This window comes from Balaenoptera acutorostrata, chromosome 5 (genome assembly GCF_949987535.1).
Source record: "Balaenoptera acutorostrata chromosome 5, mBalAcu1.1, whole genome shotgun sequence".
In the NCBI taxonomy this organism is placed as follows: domain Eukaryota; kingdom Metazoa; phylum Chordata; class Mammalia; order Artiodactyla; family Balaenopteridae; genus Balaenoptera; species Balaenoptera acutorostrata.
Window position 1 is genome coordinate 56,207,837 of NC_080068.1, and position 15,584 is coordinate 56,223,420.

Sequence of the window (15,584 nt, forward strand, 5' to 3'; positions counted from 1 at the left end):
GGTACAGGAGGTCTTTAAGGGCAAGGCCCGGAAGTGGGGTACATCATTTCTTCCTGCATTTCATTGTCCAGAGTTCACTAGAGAGTTTCAATAAACTGCAAGGAAGGCTAGGAAATGAAATCTAGTTCTTGCTCTGAAGGCAAAGGCAACTGGGTTTGGTGAATACAAAGCCTTGTCTCTGCCACACCACTACTGAAGAATAATGACCTTGGTTACAACTGTGTCTCAGAATGCCTTAAAAAGAAAATCATTTAAGTGCATGTGAAGCATGATTTCATGAAATCTCCTCCTCCCACAACCTCCTCTAGACGATGAGCTAAGTTAGGGGTGAGAATAATTTTGTTCCAGCTATGTATCTTAGCCGGTATTCCTAGAGATAATTTAGAAATCTGATACACACATATGCTACTCTCTATGTTTCTTTAAATTTAGTATGAATCCTAATATGTAAGAACAGTTAATGGTTAGAGAAGTCGCTTTATTATGATTATCTCTGTTTATCTGCTTTTTTGCTCTTCAGGCCAGATGAAAACGGTGTGAACATTCTTATGGTGCTCATGTTTCAACACCCATCTACTGATAGGGCTGAGCAAATCAGGACAAAAATTGAAAGGATTCTATATCAAAGTCTGAAGACAAAACAGTTGCCTTTGACTGTAAACAAACCATCAATTACACTCACATGTAAGTCCTTTTACCATCTTTGTGGTTCCCTCCCTTTGCAATCCTCTTTTTATTTTTCATAAGAATTTAGGTCAAAGTATTCTCTCATTTCAAGAATTCACCCCTGATGAACATACGCCAGTGTGGAATAAAGCTAAAATAAAAATTCACTATGAGGTAAAGTTTAGTTTTATGATTTTTTTCATATTTGACTTGGGCATTGCTATGGGTTTTTAATTTCCCCCCATATATGTATTATCATGTTGGATCTTTTCAGAAACATGAAAGGGTAGGTGTTATTTCCACCATTTTAAGGAAACTAGACTCAAGTAAGATGTCAGACATGGGACTAGCAAGCCTTGGAGGAAGAATTAAAGTACAGGTATCCTGACTCCCAGAGGTCTTTACTGGTCAGTTATGGGGGTTAGCTTCTATAGTATCAAAGAAACAGACATCTTTATGAAGGTTGACCCCTGTTGGAAGAACCATTGACATGAACTGTAAAGAGGTTCTCTAGTTTATTTCCAATTGAAAACAATTTCTTATTCATCTCCTCATTGATTCCTCATAACACAAACTCAGAAAAGTTGTCATTTTATTTTCCCCCAAAAGTGGAAGAAAATGAAGTTCAAAAGGTTATGAAACTAAAACTACCTCACAACTAGTTGGAAACCAAACTGAGAGACATTTCTATTTTTCTATGCCAACATATAATTAGAGAAAGTAAAATAATGTGTTTCAAATAAGATTGTAAGTGCCAAGGTAAGGGACTGTGTCTTTATATTTTCTTACTCCTCCCCCTGAACTCTAGTATACATCTCACAGGCATTAGGTGTTCCAGCTCTGTTCATTGCTTCCAATTAAGTATTTCCAAGTGTAGTTACTTCTGACTCAATACCAAAAAATAAGGCTTGTCCTTTGGACCTAGAGTCTTTTCCCCTCCCAGCAGCCATGAATTGAAGAAACAGATCATCTAAAGTGAATTTCTCTATTGTTAGACATCAGGAAAATCCTTTAAATACATTTTGAGATAGAATCTCCACACATAATAGTGACAACTTCTTCCTGAAGTAATTAGAAATGATGTAGAGTATGGTACCCACCTTTATTTTTAATCAATTATATTCCAAAGAAAAATATGACATTTTCCAGAACTCTATAAATGGTAATCTCAAACTAAATCTCAATTCCTAATAATATAATTTCCCTAATACATGATTATATAAGCTAAAGTAAAATATCCACCATAAAAAATGTTAAAATTGTAGAGTTTCTTATTTTACAATTTTTAAAAATCATTTTTCAGCCTTCTTGGTCATGTATACTGACTTGTTACTATAAAGGTTGTTTTAATATCAAAATAACGATAGTCTATGACCATCCTCAATAACCAAAATTCTACCACATATATTTTCTTCTGCCACATACATAGCTCTCATTAAATGAAGAGAAGTGAAATGTCCAGGAAATCTATTAATCTATTAATATTCTTTTTCAAAATATCATGTTCCATTTTATCCCAATATTACAATTATTTACCCATCACTAAAGACTCTTGTTATATTTTTACTATTTCTCATTCTTGAGTCTTGATTTACATTCACCTTTTTGCTTGCTAAACTCTATCCTCAAGTTATTTTTTTTTCTCTTTTGTTTCTTTTTTTTTAACATCTTTATTGGAGTATAATTGCTTTACAATGGTGTGTTAGTTTCCGCTTTATAACAAAGTGAATCAGCTATATTCAAGTTATTTTTAAACAAGAAAATTATACAGATGGTATATTTTCTGAGAACTTGCATGTCAGAATCTCTTTCTACTTCCTTTTTCTCATTTTATAGGATTATTGGACCATAAACTTTCCCAAATAATTGTATATACATTACTGCCTTTTATTCTAGTGTTTTTGTTATAGGGTAGAAGTCTAAGGCTGGTGTGATTTTTATTCTTATATAGGTTACCTTTTTGGTTTCTGGATGAAGGTAGGAAATCTTTATCCTATAACTTTTTTTCTTTTCTTTTCTTTTTTTTTTTTTTGCCAAGAGATCTAGATGTGGTTGTACTTGGCACTAAACTTTGGGAAATTATGAGCATTTTCAATGTGTACACTATTTTTTTTCTCATTCTGGAAAAATGTTCTTCCTCTATAAATCTGATGATTGACTCTGTTCCAATTGTTCTTTTTTTTCTTCCTCAGGAACACAAATGATTTATTACCTGAATGTCCATTTTCTGCTCTCCATGTCAATCATTATTTCTAGTTCCAGCTCAGGTTACTTTCCTCTGCATTCTGAAAGATCTCATCAGATCTATACTCCCGAAAACCACTTATCTCTGTTATCTGGTGTCACTTTTTCTTTTTACTACTTTTACGTGGATTTTATATCTGTTATGACATTTCTGTAATTTTTTTGAATTTTCTTTAGTGACAGACAACTCTTTCATTATGTGTACTCTTATCACAGCATATTTTCCCCTTATATTTGGCTACTTTTGTTTAATAAGATCATGTTTTCTTGAATATCTTTGCTGATACCAAGCACATGTCCTAAAATTTTTTGAAGAAAACTTTCTGAGATATGTCTGTCTTCTGAGTTTATATATCATCTGATTTAGAGGACCTTAACCATGCCGTACAGTTAGATGCAGGATTAATTTCTGATCTTACAAATAGAGTATATGAAAACTACATCAACCACCCATTTTAGAGTACCACCAGCTCCAGCATTCACTGGTGCCAGTGCTCTTTCTTTCTCTGTTTAAATTGCTTTTCATTAGTCCATTCCTTGTGTGATAACAAAATACCATAGATTGGGTAGTTTATAAAGGGCAGAAATATATTTCTCACAGTTCTGAAGGCTAGAAGTCTGAGATCAGGGTGCCAGAGGGTCCGGTGAGGGCCCTCTTCTGACTCAGACGTCTTGCTGTATAGTCAAATGGTGGAAGAGGCTAGGGATCCCTGTGCACACTCTTCCATAAGGCCCTAATCCCATTCATGAGAGCTCCACCCTCATGACTTAAGCACCTTCACCTACTAATACCACCACCTTTAATGGTTAGGATTTCAACTATAAATTTTGGGGTACACGTTCAGACCATTTAATAAAATAACTACATTTTCATAGAACTTTTCATCTTTCCTGTGTCCCTAGATAGGATGGTGTGCTGGACAGTGTGGCTTCTTTTGAACACACACAGAGAGAAAAGACTTGATGGGTCACAATTGGATGGTTCAAACTATAGTTTATATTTGGCTAGCTTTATTCCCTGGGCTGGGGAATCACAATAGCAGTGGCTTTGTTGGAATTGTTGGGGTTCTCCACACAATTCTGGTTCAGGGATATAGCTTGGGTAATCTAAGAAGCTGCTTTTTAACCCAACCAACTGAATGCTGCAGTTACCGAAAATTACTACCAGAATTTATAATTTTTCTTATCCTTCCTTAATTTCTGGTGATTTTGCTCCTTTTGCCTTTGAACAATACCATAGACTCAATTTTTTTCATCTGCAATATGAGGATAATAACATCTAACATAGAGGGTTGTTATAAAAATTAGGGAAAATATATGTAACACTATGTACAGGGCCTGGCTCATAATTAGTAGATATTATGTTTATTATTATTATCTTCATGCTTACTTTAAGGGGAAGTTGGGAGAGGAAGTATTAGGCACTACTGATATGGCACCATATTAACCTAGACACTCTATTTGTTCAATTTTATGGTCACCTTAAGCTAAAGCTATTTAACACTAAGGGAGTTATGATAAATTTGTAAATACGATTTCAGACAACTATTTTTTACCTGTTTTTGAATAAAACCCCTTTTTGTAAAAAAAACAAAAACAAAAACGTATTCTTAACAAAATATAAATAATTAAAAAGCACATTAATAAAGTATGCTAATATACTTTCAAGTATTACTTAAGGTTAATTTGAAGTCTAGTCAATTGAGGGTTTGCTATCAGGGAATCAGAATTTTTTTAAAAACTAGTCTTTTAAATTTTAGAAAAGCAAAAAAGTCATTGTATTTAAGACTTAAATTTCAGGGCTTTTCAAAGACAGTCTACAGATTCATGTCAAGGCAGAATCATGACCGACATTCAGTGTTGGGCTCTCTCTCAGTAGTAAGAATACAAGCTTTGATGTGGATCCTTCTAATTTTATATACAACTCTGTCACTTACCAGCTGGGTGACCTCCAGTAGTTTACGTTCTCCTCCAGAGCTGAGTTTTCTCGTTTGAAAAGTATTTTGCTATAAATGCATCTGAAACCCTTAGCAGAGGATCTATACATTTTTATGCCCAGTAATTTATCTACCTACCTATTTATTCATCCATATATGCTTTATATGGAGACCGAAGTTAATTCCTGGTTTGGATGCCTTGAAATGTTGGTAAATATTTCTTCTGAACCTCAATAGGATTAGTAGGACCCCTACAGAATAACCCCAGACTGAGTGCTAGGAATGGGTTAAAGAATAGCAGGTTCAATGGACTGTCTAACCATCTGCATGCACTGCAAATCAGGATGTGCTTTTTTTCCACTCCTTTTCATGAAAACAAACTAACACATGTTTCTGTGACAGACTGGAATAAGGATGACATCTTCATACATGCCATTACCAGCATCCTCTTCTACTGAAAGGGTTGTCCAAGAAAGTGAAACAGCTATGGAAGGGCAGTGGCCATGGCAGGCCAGCCTCCAGCTCATAGGGGCAGGCCATCAGTGCGGAGCTAGCCTCATCAGTAACACGTGGCTGCTCACGGCGGCTCACTGCTTCCGCAAGTAAGTTTATTAGAGCTGTTGCTAGTCTTCCTTACTCAGTTATTAATTACCGTCAATTTAGTGCTGGGAAGAGTCCAATCTCACCAGCTTATCCTCTACTCCATTCTGGATGGACCCTATCCCCTAAATACATTATGGTTGCTCTACGCCCCAATCATACTCATCCCCTCACCCTTCTCTCCGTATCTATCGTGTTTGGTTTGCATCATCCTTATGGCTCTTACCACATATTCTCTTGTAGCATCATGACACCAGTGTGATCTTTTCTACTATACCATAAATTATTTTAGTTTAAAGACTATTATACATAACAAATTTAAACTCTTCTACCTATTTAAAGAGAAAATTCAGCCACTTTAAAAAAATAGTATTCCATCTATCCTCCAACTATCAACATCCACCATCATTTCAGTAGGTGATGAAAAAAAAATCAAATAAGAAAAAAGAAAAAAATCAAAGGTATCACTCTTGATGCTCTCCCTTCCAATTGCATTATCCAAGAACTGTGTGGGCTTTTATGGGCCAGAGAGGTGTGTGGATGGTGAGAGAGACCAGCCAGCCTTTATCACTGCCCTCATAGTATGTAAGACCAGTCATACACAACCCAAAAGGAGCTCTCTGCTTGGGCTTTCACAGTTGTAGCTCTTAACACTCAGCTATATCACTTCACATACACAGACATGCACAGGCACGCTATTGCCCCAAGATCAGGGACACACTATCTTTTCTCCCTGAGGTTTCATCATCAGGGTACAGAAAGTTTTTCCTTTTAAACTCTCAAAAGACAAAAGCTCTGAGTAAAGCCCTGGCCAGTGGCACTGTTCACACACCCTTTCAGAGGAAACTATCCTTGGTGTGTCTAGGATGTGCTTGATCATCCTTCTGCGGTAACACCCAAATTGTTTCAAGATGCCTACACCTTTATTTATGGAGCAGATGTGCAATGAGAATGACCTAATGAATTTAAGGTGATTGTCTGTCACTCTCTCATGAAAGAAGAGAAAAGGGACTCACACAAATTCACAACCCCGAAAATAACTAGCATCATGCCTTAGGTAAACCTGAGTCTCACTAATTTTTCAAGGCTTTCTGATTTTTTTTCATGTTTACAGAATCCTCCAATCTTCACACTTGTGTTTGGGAGTGTCATCTATTTTGCTTTATAACTGATCTTTGCTTATATAAATTAAAAATAAATAAGCCCAGAATGTCAATGCATTTAGTGAAGAATATAAGCTGTAATGACTGAGATACATTTTCAGCAGGTCCAGTGCCATCTCTGTGTGTTGGCAGACCTACATGGGGATCGGCCATTGAGTTTGATAAAATAGAGTTAACTGGTGACCTTGATAAAAGAAATTGTGATTATATTATGGGGATGGGAATGAATTCAAGAGAGAAAAGAAGGAGAAGGATTGGATGTAGTGAGTTTAGATGCCACTTTCAAGGAGTTTTTAAATGAATGGGAGCAGAGAAATTTGACAGTTGGGGGTGGTTGTGGACTCAAAGGAAGGATTTTTTAAAATATGAGAAATGTAATAGCATATTTTATCCCAGTAATAATAATAATATAAAAGAGTTGGGAAAGGTAATGATCCTGGAGAGAAAGGGTTCCATTTCGCAGGTGATATAATTTCATGTAACTGCATAATGCAGTGTACTGTTGTGAAGGAAAAATAAGGATTCTTTGAAGGCAATATCACAATTATCCAAATACTTTTAAAATTTTTATGTTTTTTTTCCTACAGAATTAGTGTATTTTTTAAAATTTTGTTTAAGACAAATGTTAGTACCTTTATGTCCATGAAAAAAGATCCCAGTCTTTGTGAAACAAGAGTGTGTAGGGAAAAAGTTCTTGACAGGATATCATGAGACCTAGGCCATCTCTCTCTGACAGTAACCAGGTGGATATGTGACTTACCTGGGCAAGCCATTTAACTTCTTAGTGAGTCTCAGTGTTCTTACCCACAAAACATATTGAACTGTGCCTATGACTGGAGACTCCCTTTCTGTTTGATGGTGCATGAAGAGATGGGTATTCCTGTTTTGTCCACTCCATTAGCTTACAAGCTCCTTAAGGACTTAAGCTTCCAGAATTCTAGTTTTCAAATGAATGCTTCAGCCCTAAGATTTCTACTTTGAATAAAATCTTCCTTTAAAGTGTAAATAAGTAAAACAGATGAGAGGCACTTCCCTGGTGGCGCAGTGGTTAAGAATCCGCCTACCAATACAGAGGACACGGGTTCGATCCCTGGTCCAGGAAGATCCCATATGCCGTGGAGCAACTAAGCCCATGCACCACAACTACTGAAGCCTGTGCTCTAGAGCCCGTGAGCCACAACCACTGAGCCCACGCGCCACAACTGCTGAAGCCTGCATGCCCTAGAGCCCGTGCACCACAACTACTGAAGCCCCCACGCTCTAGGGCTCGCATGCCTCAACTACTGAGCCCGCGTGCTGCAACTACTGAAGCCCGCACGCTTAGAGCCTGTGCTCCGCAGCAAGAGAAGCTGCCACAATGAGAAGCCTGCACACTGCAAAGAAGGGTAGCCCCCGCTCACCACAACTAGAGAAAACCCGCGTGCAGCAATGAAGACCCAACGCAGACCAAAAAAAAAAAAAAAGATTATATACATAACCCAGTGGAAATTAAAAAAGAAACAACAACAGATGAGAGAGGAGCCCTCCCTATATCCCAATCCCTCCGCCCCTAGGCTCTGCCTGCTCATCCCTGGGGCAGTGCAGAGTACTCTGAAAACCACTGATCTTTCAGGTTTTTCATTATACTTAAAAGTTTATGATTCACCAACACAGTAATCCTGCATGAACAAGGAAATCCCCTTTCTGAATTCTCTTCTGTGTGATTTCCTTTTAAATAATTTTCTTCTACATAGAGAATTTCAAGTTTCTATATATTTCTAGTCATTCTTGAAAGGGATAATTAGACAAAGAGGGAACTTGGTTTTAGATTAGAATAGGGAGGTAAAGAGATGATAGGAGTAGACAGAATTTGCTTGTTATGTAACCTTGTGGTAGAGAAAAGCATCTGTGTTAAGGAAGAGCCTCAAAAATAGTAAGAGGGACTGACTAGGCCAGGTCAAAGGTTGTGGGAGCACTAACAACATGACACTGAATAGGGCTGCTTAGCTCTTGAGTATTGGGGCAGGGTATGGGCCTTGGGTGGAGAAACAATCCTGTGTACATATGAGGGTTTGTGAAGCAGACAAATTACACTTAATCTCAAAGATCAAGGTAAGACCCAGTAAACAAGAACTGACAGGTGAGTCATAAAATAAGAATGGATGGAGTGTCTCATACAGAAGGAAAATACCTCTTATGGTGCATAATATCCAAAACAAATCAAAATTAATTTCTACATACTTCACTGAAATTATAGAAGAAATCAAATTTGAAGAGTTTCTAATAAACAAGGAATTAAAATATTAGAAACTAATTGTATAGTACCCATTACTATTATTATTCCAAACATAGCATGGAATTCCATTTAGTCACTGTACTCTCTTTAATTTTAGAGTATGTAAAATATTTTAAGGGATTTCATACTCTCATTTGTATCAATATTTTAACCTCTTTTTTCCATAAGGTCATCAACTGCAAATTCTCTCACCGTAGGGATTTTTCAGGAGCATAATTCCAATAGTTGGGGAGAATATGGTCTCAATCTTTTTTCAAGGATACAGTTAAGCATCACACATCTTACCCTTTATATTTTGCAGACATAAAGACCCAAGTCAATGGATTGCTACTTTTGGCACAACTATAACGCCACCCGCAGTGCAACGAAGTGTGAGGAAAATTACCTTTCATGAGAATTACCATAGAGAAACAAATGAAAATGACATTGCTTTGGCTCAGCTTGCTACCCGAGTTGAGTTTTCAATTGTAGTTCAGAGTTTGCCTCCCAGATTCATCCATAAAGTTGCTGTCTAAAACAAGTGTATTCGTCACAGGGTTTGGATCCATTGTGGATGATGGTGAGATGTTCAACATAATTTACTTAGTACAATTTTATCCTGGGATCTAATGAGGCATCTAGGGGATACCTCTTTAGACTCTTCATTAAAATGTGGATGTTTCTGGGCTTCCCTGGTGGCGCAGTGGTTGAGAATCTGCCTGCCAATGCAGGGGACACGGGTTCGAGCTTTGGTCTGGGAAGATCCCACATGCCGCGGAGCGGCTGGGCCCGTGAGCCACACTACTGAGCCTGCGCCTCTGGAGCCTGTGCTCCGCAACAAGAGAGGCCGCGACAGTGAGAGGCCTGCGCACCGCGATGAAGAGTGGCCCCCGCTTGCCACAACTAGAGGAAGCCCTCACACAGAAACGAAGACCCAACACAGTCAAAAATAAAAATTAATTAATTAATTAATTTAAAAAAAAAGTGGATGTTTCTAATGTGTATGGCTGTGAGAAGAAAAAGGTACTGTGGGTTAAAAAGTAACAGGAATCAGATACCTGTCCTTGAGGAGTTCGCAATTAATTGGAGCAGTGGTGAGGAAAGGGAGAGGTCAATAACATGATGAAAAGAACAGACTGTTTTAGATAGTATAAGAAGGAACAAAATGCTATGGGAGTACAAGGGAGTAAAGGATTACAAATTGTATATTTGCCAGATGTAAACACTCCCGGTTAGCATATACTTCATATACTTTTTTTGGTTTAAATTCTTCCTAATTTTAATGAGGATATATAATGATCATAAACATGAAAGTGTTTTGTGAATGTTTTGAGACTCAGTTGTGCAGTATTCTCTCCTCCTAACCACTGGCCTTGCTCTCTGCTGGTGTCATATTGTTGGTGTATCTTGGGCATTTGTTTTGTTTCTCATGTTTTGAAACACCTGAAGTAACATGCAGGGGTCCCCCACCCCCAGGCCGTGGACCGGTAGCGGTCTGCAGCCTGTTAGGAACCGGGCCACACGGCAGGAGGTGAACAGCGGGGGAGCGAGAGAAGCTCCATTTGCTGCTCCCCATCGCTCACATTACCGCCTGAACCAATCCTCCCATTCACTGGTCCATGGAAAAACTGTCTTCCACAAAAACGGTCCCTGGTGCCAAAAAGGTTGGGGACCGCTGCTATACAGCATAGAGTAGGGCAAATAGACCTGTGCAGCTTGTATCCTGGTTTCTTCTTGAGTAGCTTTTGGAAAATCAATGAACTTCTCTGAGCCTCAATTTCCTTACATGGAAAAATGTGAAGTTGGACAAGATCAGTGTGATGAACCCTCTTCTCATGAAAAAAAAGGGCATACACACACAATATTGCATGTAGTTTTGAGGGTTCCAATAACTCTTGAAGAGCCACAAATATGATATAATATTGGGTCATGTATGTGTATTGTTCCTTGCATGTAGACATTTATGACACAGGAAATAAAATTAGGCAATAATTAAATAATAAAACAATCTTAATGTTTTGCTCCTAGGAATATACAATTTATGTGTCTTCTGAGTCTTAGATATAGCTCTATTCAAAGAACATGTTTTTCGTTTTTACATTTGTTTGTGTAATAGGACCTACACAAAATAGACTTCAGCAAGCCAGGGTGGAAACCATAAGCACTGATGTGTGTAACAGAAAGGATGTGTATGATGGTCTAATAAATTCAGGAATGTTATGTGCTGGATTCATGGATGGAAAAGTAGATGCATGTAAGGTTAAGTCCAAAGTCAAGGTCAAAACTTTAAAAGGAAAGTTTCTGTTAACTAGTTCTAATTTGGGCATATACTTTACCTGGGAGAAAAAAATGACATGAATTTTACCAAAGACTCAGTTTGCTTAAATAAACATGATAACAAAAATGATTGTACTGAGTGTTTACTATGCCAAAACAATGCTAAGCACTTTCTATACATTATTTCATTTAATATAATGAGATTGAAGCATTACTATAATTATCCCTATTTTACAAATTAGGAAATTTAACTCTATTGCTCCAAATTTCTGGTTCACACAATAACTCTTATGCTCTATTGTTATTTTCTTAAACGAATTTGTAATCGAAAGACAGAGAAACCTCTCCTCTGAAGACCACTTTATTCAGCTCTATCATCATCTCTCATGCATCTTGTTTTTATTCCCCCACCTGCAAATCTCTCTACTTTGTCCCTTTCATTCTTTCATGACTGACACCTGAAACAGATTTCGTCTCCATCCCAAGGCCTGCAATATTAACGTCAACTCATTTAAACGCTGGATTCTTAGTTCCTAGATCTCCTAACCTCCAGTGATCTTCACTCCTCCTCAGTCACCTATTCTTAGGGTCACACCTTGAGCTTTGTTACCAAAAACTATTCCATTTCCAGCAACACTAAATCCCCAAGTCATCCTATTTAACAACAATCCTCAATCCTTCTGCCTGCTTTTCAACTACTTCTGTTTCTTTGGCCACACTCTGTTACACCCCAACCTTCCAACCCTCACCCCCCAACATACACAACTTACACATATATTCTTTGTGTCCCTTCTCTGTTTTATTTTTATCTTTAGCTCTTGCACCATTCAGCACACAATATATTTTATTTAACTGGCTTATTATCTGTCTCTTTCACTAACCTAGAATGTGAGTTCCATGAAGGCACATATATTTTAGAGCAACTATTTTATTTTACTGCTGTATTACCAACACCTAAAACATTGCCTGGCACAAATATTTGTTGGCTGAATATCATCCTTCTTCAATTTCATAGAGACCTGTAGAGCACAGCTTCTCTGCTATTTCACATCCCATTAATCCTTTCTTTCTTCCACCATCCACTTGTCCAATTTAGATTTCACTGTGATCATTTTTTTTTTTTTGGCCACGCCTTGCAGCATGTGGGATCTTAGTTCCCCCACCAGGGATCAAACCCCTGCCCCCTGCAGTGGAAGCACGGAGTCTTAACCACTGGACTGCCAGGGAAGTCCCTGTGATCATTTTTTAAACACTTTTGCTAATACCCCAAGTCCACCTGATGCTCTCTCTTCCCAGTATTTCTGTCTGACAAAGTCCCAAACCTGGAAGAACTCAATTATTTAGTCTCTCTCTCTCTCTGCCTGTATCTGGGAAGTCAAATGCTCCTGGAAAAAATACAAGAGAACCCATGGTTACACTATAGGTTCCAGATAACAAAACTGACAACCTTACTCTTTTTGTTAGTTTGTTTTTTTCTAAATTTACCTTTCTCTGAATTCTTCTGCCATTTTCTACTTTCCTTAACTTCCAGTTTCTCCTGCCTGTTTATTCTCAACTGATGATTTTGTTTCCCAATTTTCAAAGAAAAATGTAAGTCAAAAGAAGGGAGTTTCCCCATGTTCCCAGCACCAAGCATACAGACATGCCTTCATCTGGACCCTTGTCATCCACCTTCAGCTTAGATTACAACAGAGAAGCTGCCTCTTCGCTAAGGCTGGTCCCTTCTCCTTTGCTCCATTTCTTCTTCTTGCTGGCCTTTAGGGAAGTTTACACTGGCAATTATGTCCTCTCTCTCTCTTTTCAGACTCAACATTTCTCTTGTAACTAGATCCTTCTCTATTCAGATCTCTTAAGTTAGGGAAAAAAAGAAATAGCCAATTCTTTTTTGACCCATAATGCCTCCAGTTAGCTTCTCATCTTATCTCTTTACCACCAAATATTTGCAAAAATGTCTCTACCCATGGTCTCAATTTCCTCACCTCCCACTAACTCCTCAAACCATTTCAGTATGGTTTCTGCCCTATTACTTCATCAAAATCTCTCTTCCTGATGTTTTCAATGAACCACTAATGACGCTATACAAGTTTTTTGATCTTTTTTTTTTTTAACCTCTTAACAGCATTTAAAAATGCTTACCACTCCCTCTTTCTTGAAATATCGTCTTCCCTTGGCTTGGAATGATTTTTATCCTACATCCGTCTGCTCCTTCTCTGTCTCCTTTTCAGGCTCATTCTCTTAATCCCATCTAATACATGTTAACCTATCCTATGCCAGTTTCTTTTTTCACTCTATACTTTCTCCCCAGAGAATCTAATTCTCTTTCATAGCTTCAATTATCATCTTTTTGTTGATGTTTCATAAATTTATACTTTTAGTCCTAACCTCCCTTTTGATCTCCAGACTTATATATTCTATTCCTACTTGGCAGCTCCAGTTGGATGTTTCTAAGGCATCGCAGATACAAATATTGTACCTGATTCTGTTCTTATTCCCCTCCCCACCTGATCTTCTTCCTATGTTTTGTATCTCTATGAATGGCATCCCCTTTCATTATGTTAAATAAGCCAGAGTCTAGAAATCATTCTAATTTCTCTCTTTATCCCATATCCAATTGATTACCTAATCCCATGGGTTTTACCTCCTTAAATCTCTCTCCACCATCTCTTGCCTTTCTCTCTTCTCTCAATCTCTCTCTCCTCCCCTTCCCTTCCCTCCACCCCCCAACCACATTAACCATCTAGTTTAGCACCCTTATATTCATTCTTATGCTCCTTTAGTGCATTAGTCAAATGAATGCCAGGACAGTTACTAACAAGATGTAATCTGATCATGTCAACCCCCTCCTTAAAACGCTTAAAATTTCAGTGGTTTACCTTTGTTTTTATCTTATGATAAAAATCAAAACCGTCTGTAAAAGACCCACAGGGCTCCACATAGACTAGTCTCTCCTTACCTCTATGGCCTCATTATGTACCACTTGCCCCCTTGCTGTCTTCTCTCCAGTCCCCCTTTCTACAGGCCTTTGCATATGCCAGGCTCTTTCATGCCCAGAGCATTTGTCATGCTGTTCCCTCTGTCTAGAACACATTTCATCCACACCTTTCTTTTCATGACTTACTTCTCTTCCTTTAGATACCAGCTCAATTACATCTCATCAAGGGAAACATCCCTTTCCTCCCTGACTAGTCGAATCCCCCTATTGTATGTTTCCATAGCACTTATCACAGTTGTCATTTTGCATATGTGTAGGCTTATTTAATATTGTTTTTTTTTTAACCTAAATGTCAAGCTCTATGAGCATAGGGACTGTTCATTTTTGGTCATCGTTTTATCCTCAATGTCCATCAGAATGCCTGGGACACATAATAGGAATTCAATAAATAGCTGATAAAAGAAAAAATAAATGAAGGAGGTGGAAGAGGCACAGAGAGGTTACCCTGTATATCTTACCTCAGGTCACACAACCAGTAATTAATAGAACTAGACCTGAAACTTGGGCAGTTCAACTACTGAGACCACAATTTTAACCTCTACACTTACAACTGTTTATTTACTTAATCTTCCTTGATCCAAAAGAGATTTAAGAAGGTCTATATAAAATTCAGAAAGCAAACATAAATTAGAACTAGGTGAGTAACAGAAAAGGAGACCAAGATTAGGTCCATAAAATACAGTCAAGCTAAGACATTCAGAGCAGATCACAGAAAATTTCCGCCTATGCACAAATACCAACCTCATGTTAAATATTTTAGATAAATGCTTACTAAACCCCATGCTTAAAGGGTCTAATAAAACTAGCAAAAAAATCTAGGGATGCTGAACCAGAAATAATGTAACCATTCCATATGAATGTTAGTCTTTCTAGAAGACAATTCACTTTAAAGTTTAGCACAAAATTTTAACTCAGTTGAGAGAAACATCATATAATCTATCTCCAGTTTGCTGCATGTTCTGTGTACCACTTTCCATTTTTCCTGTGGAAGAGAGATGATTGCAGTGACCTTTCTACTGAATTAAATGTTAACAATTTTAAATATATTTTTTTCTCTAGGGAGATTCTGGTGGACCTCTGGTTTATGATAATCATGACATCTGGTACCTTGTCAGTATAGTAAGTTGGGGACAATCAGGTGCTCTTCCCCAAAAACCTGGGGTCTACACAAGAGTGAGTCAGTATCGAGGTTGGATTGCCTCAAAGACTGGTATCTAGTGTGAACTGACCATGAATTTTATCCATGGCACACAGAGCTAAAACTCTTGCATATTGTGTATTATTTATATTCTTGTGGTTTGAATCAGTGCTTGTGCTGGATTTCAAGAAGTCCTTCAGAGTCAGACCAATCTAATACCATGAGGTGGACTTTGTGTACACGTGACAGAAGTATTTCTCTACCCTAAGCGAAGAAGACACAGCAAATGACAAGTAGCACCAACTCCTCACTC

General features: G+C 37.8%; 1 protein-coding gene across 1 annotated transcript in view; it reads left to right on the plus strand.

The window, feature by feature from the left end:
* TMPRSS11F (transmembrane serine protease 11F) overlaps positions 1-15,351 on the plus strand; it is an 85,046-nt gene extending 69,695 nt beyond the window's left edge. Inside the window, 7 exon segments of the mRNA XM_007193588.2 lie at positions 521-684; positions 2,618-2,643; positions 5,250-5,449; positions 9,187-9,357; positions 9,359-9,444; positions 10,981-11,123; positions 15,193-15,351. Of these exon segments, the coding sequence (XP_007193650.1) occupies positions 521-684; positions 2,618-2,643; positions 5,250-5,449; positions 9,187-9,357; positions 9,359-9,444; positions 10,981-11,123; positions 15,193-15,351 (949 nt within the window).
* Positions 15,352-15,584: the final 233 nt, after the last annotated feature.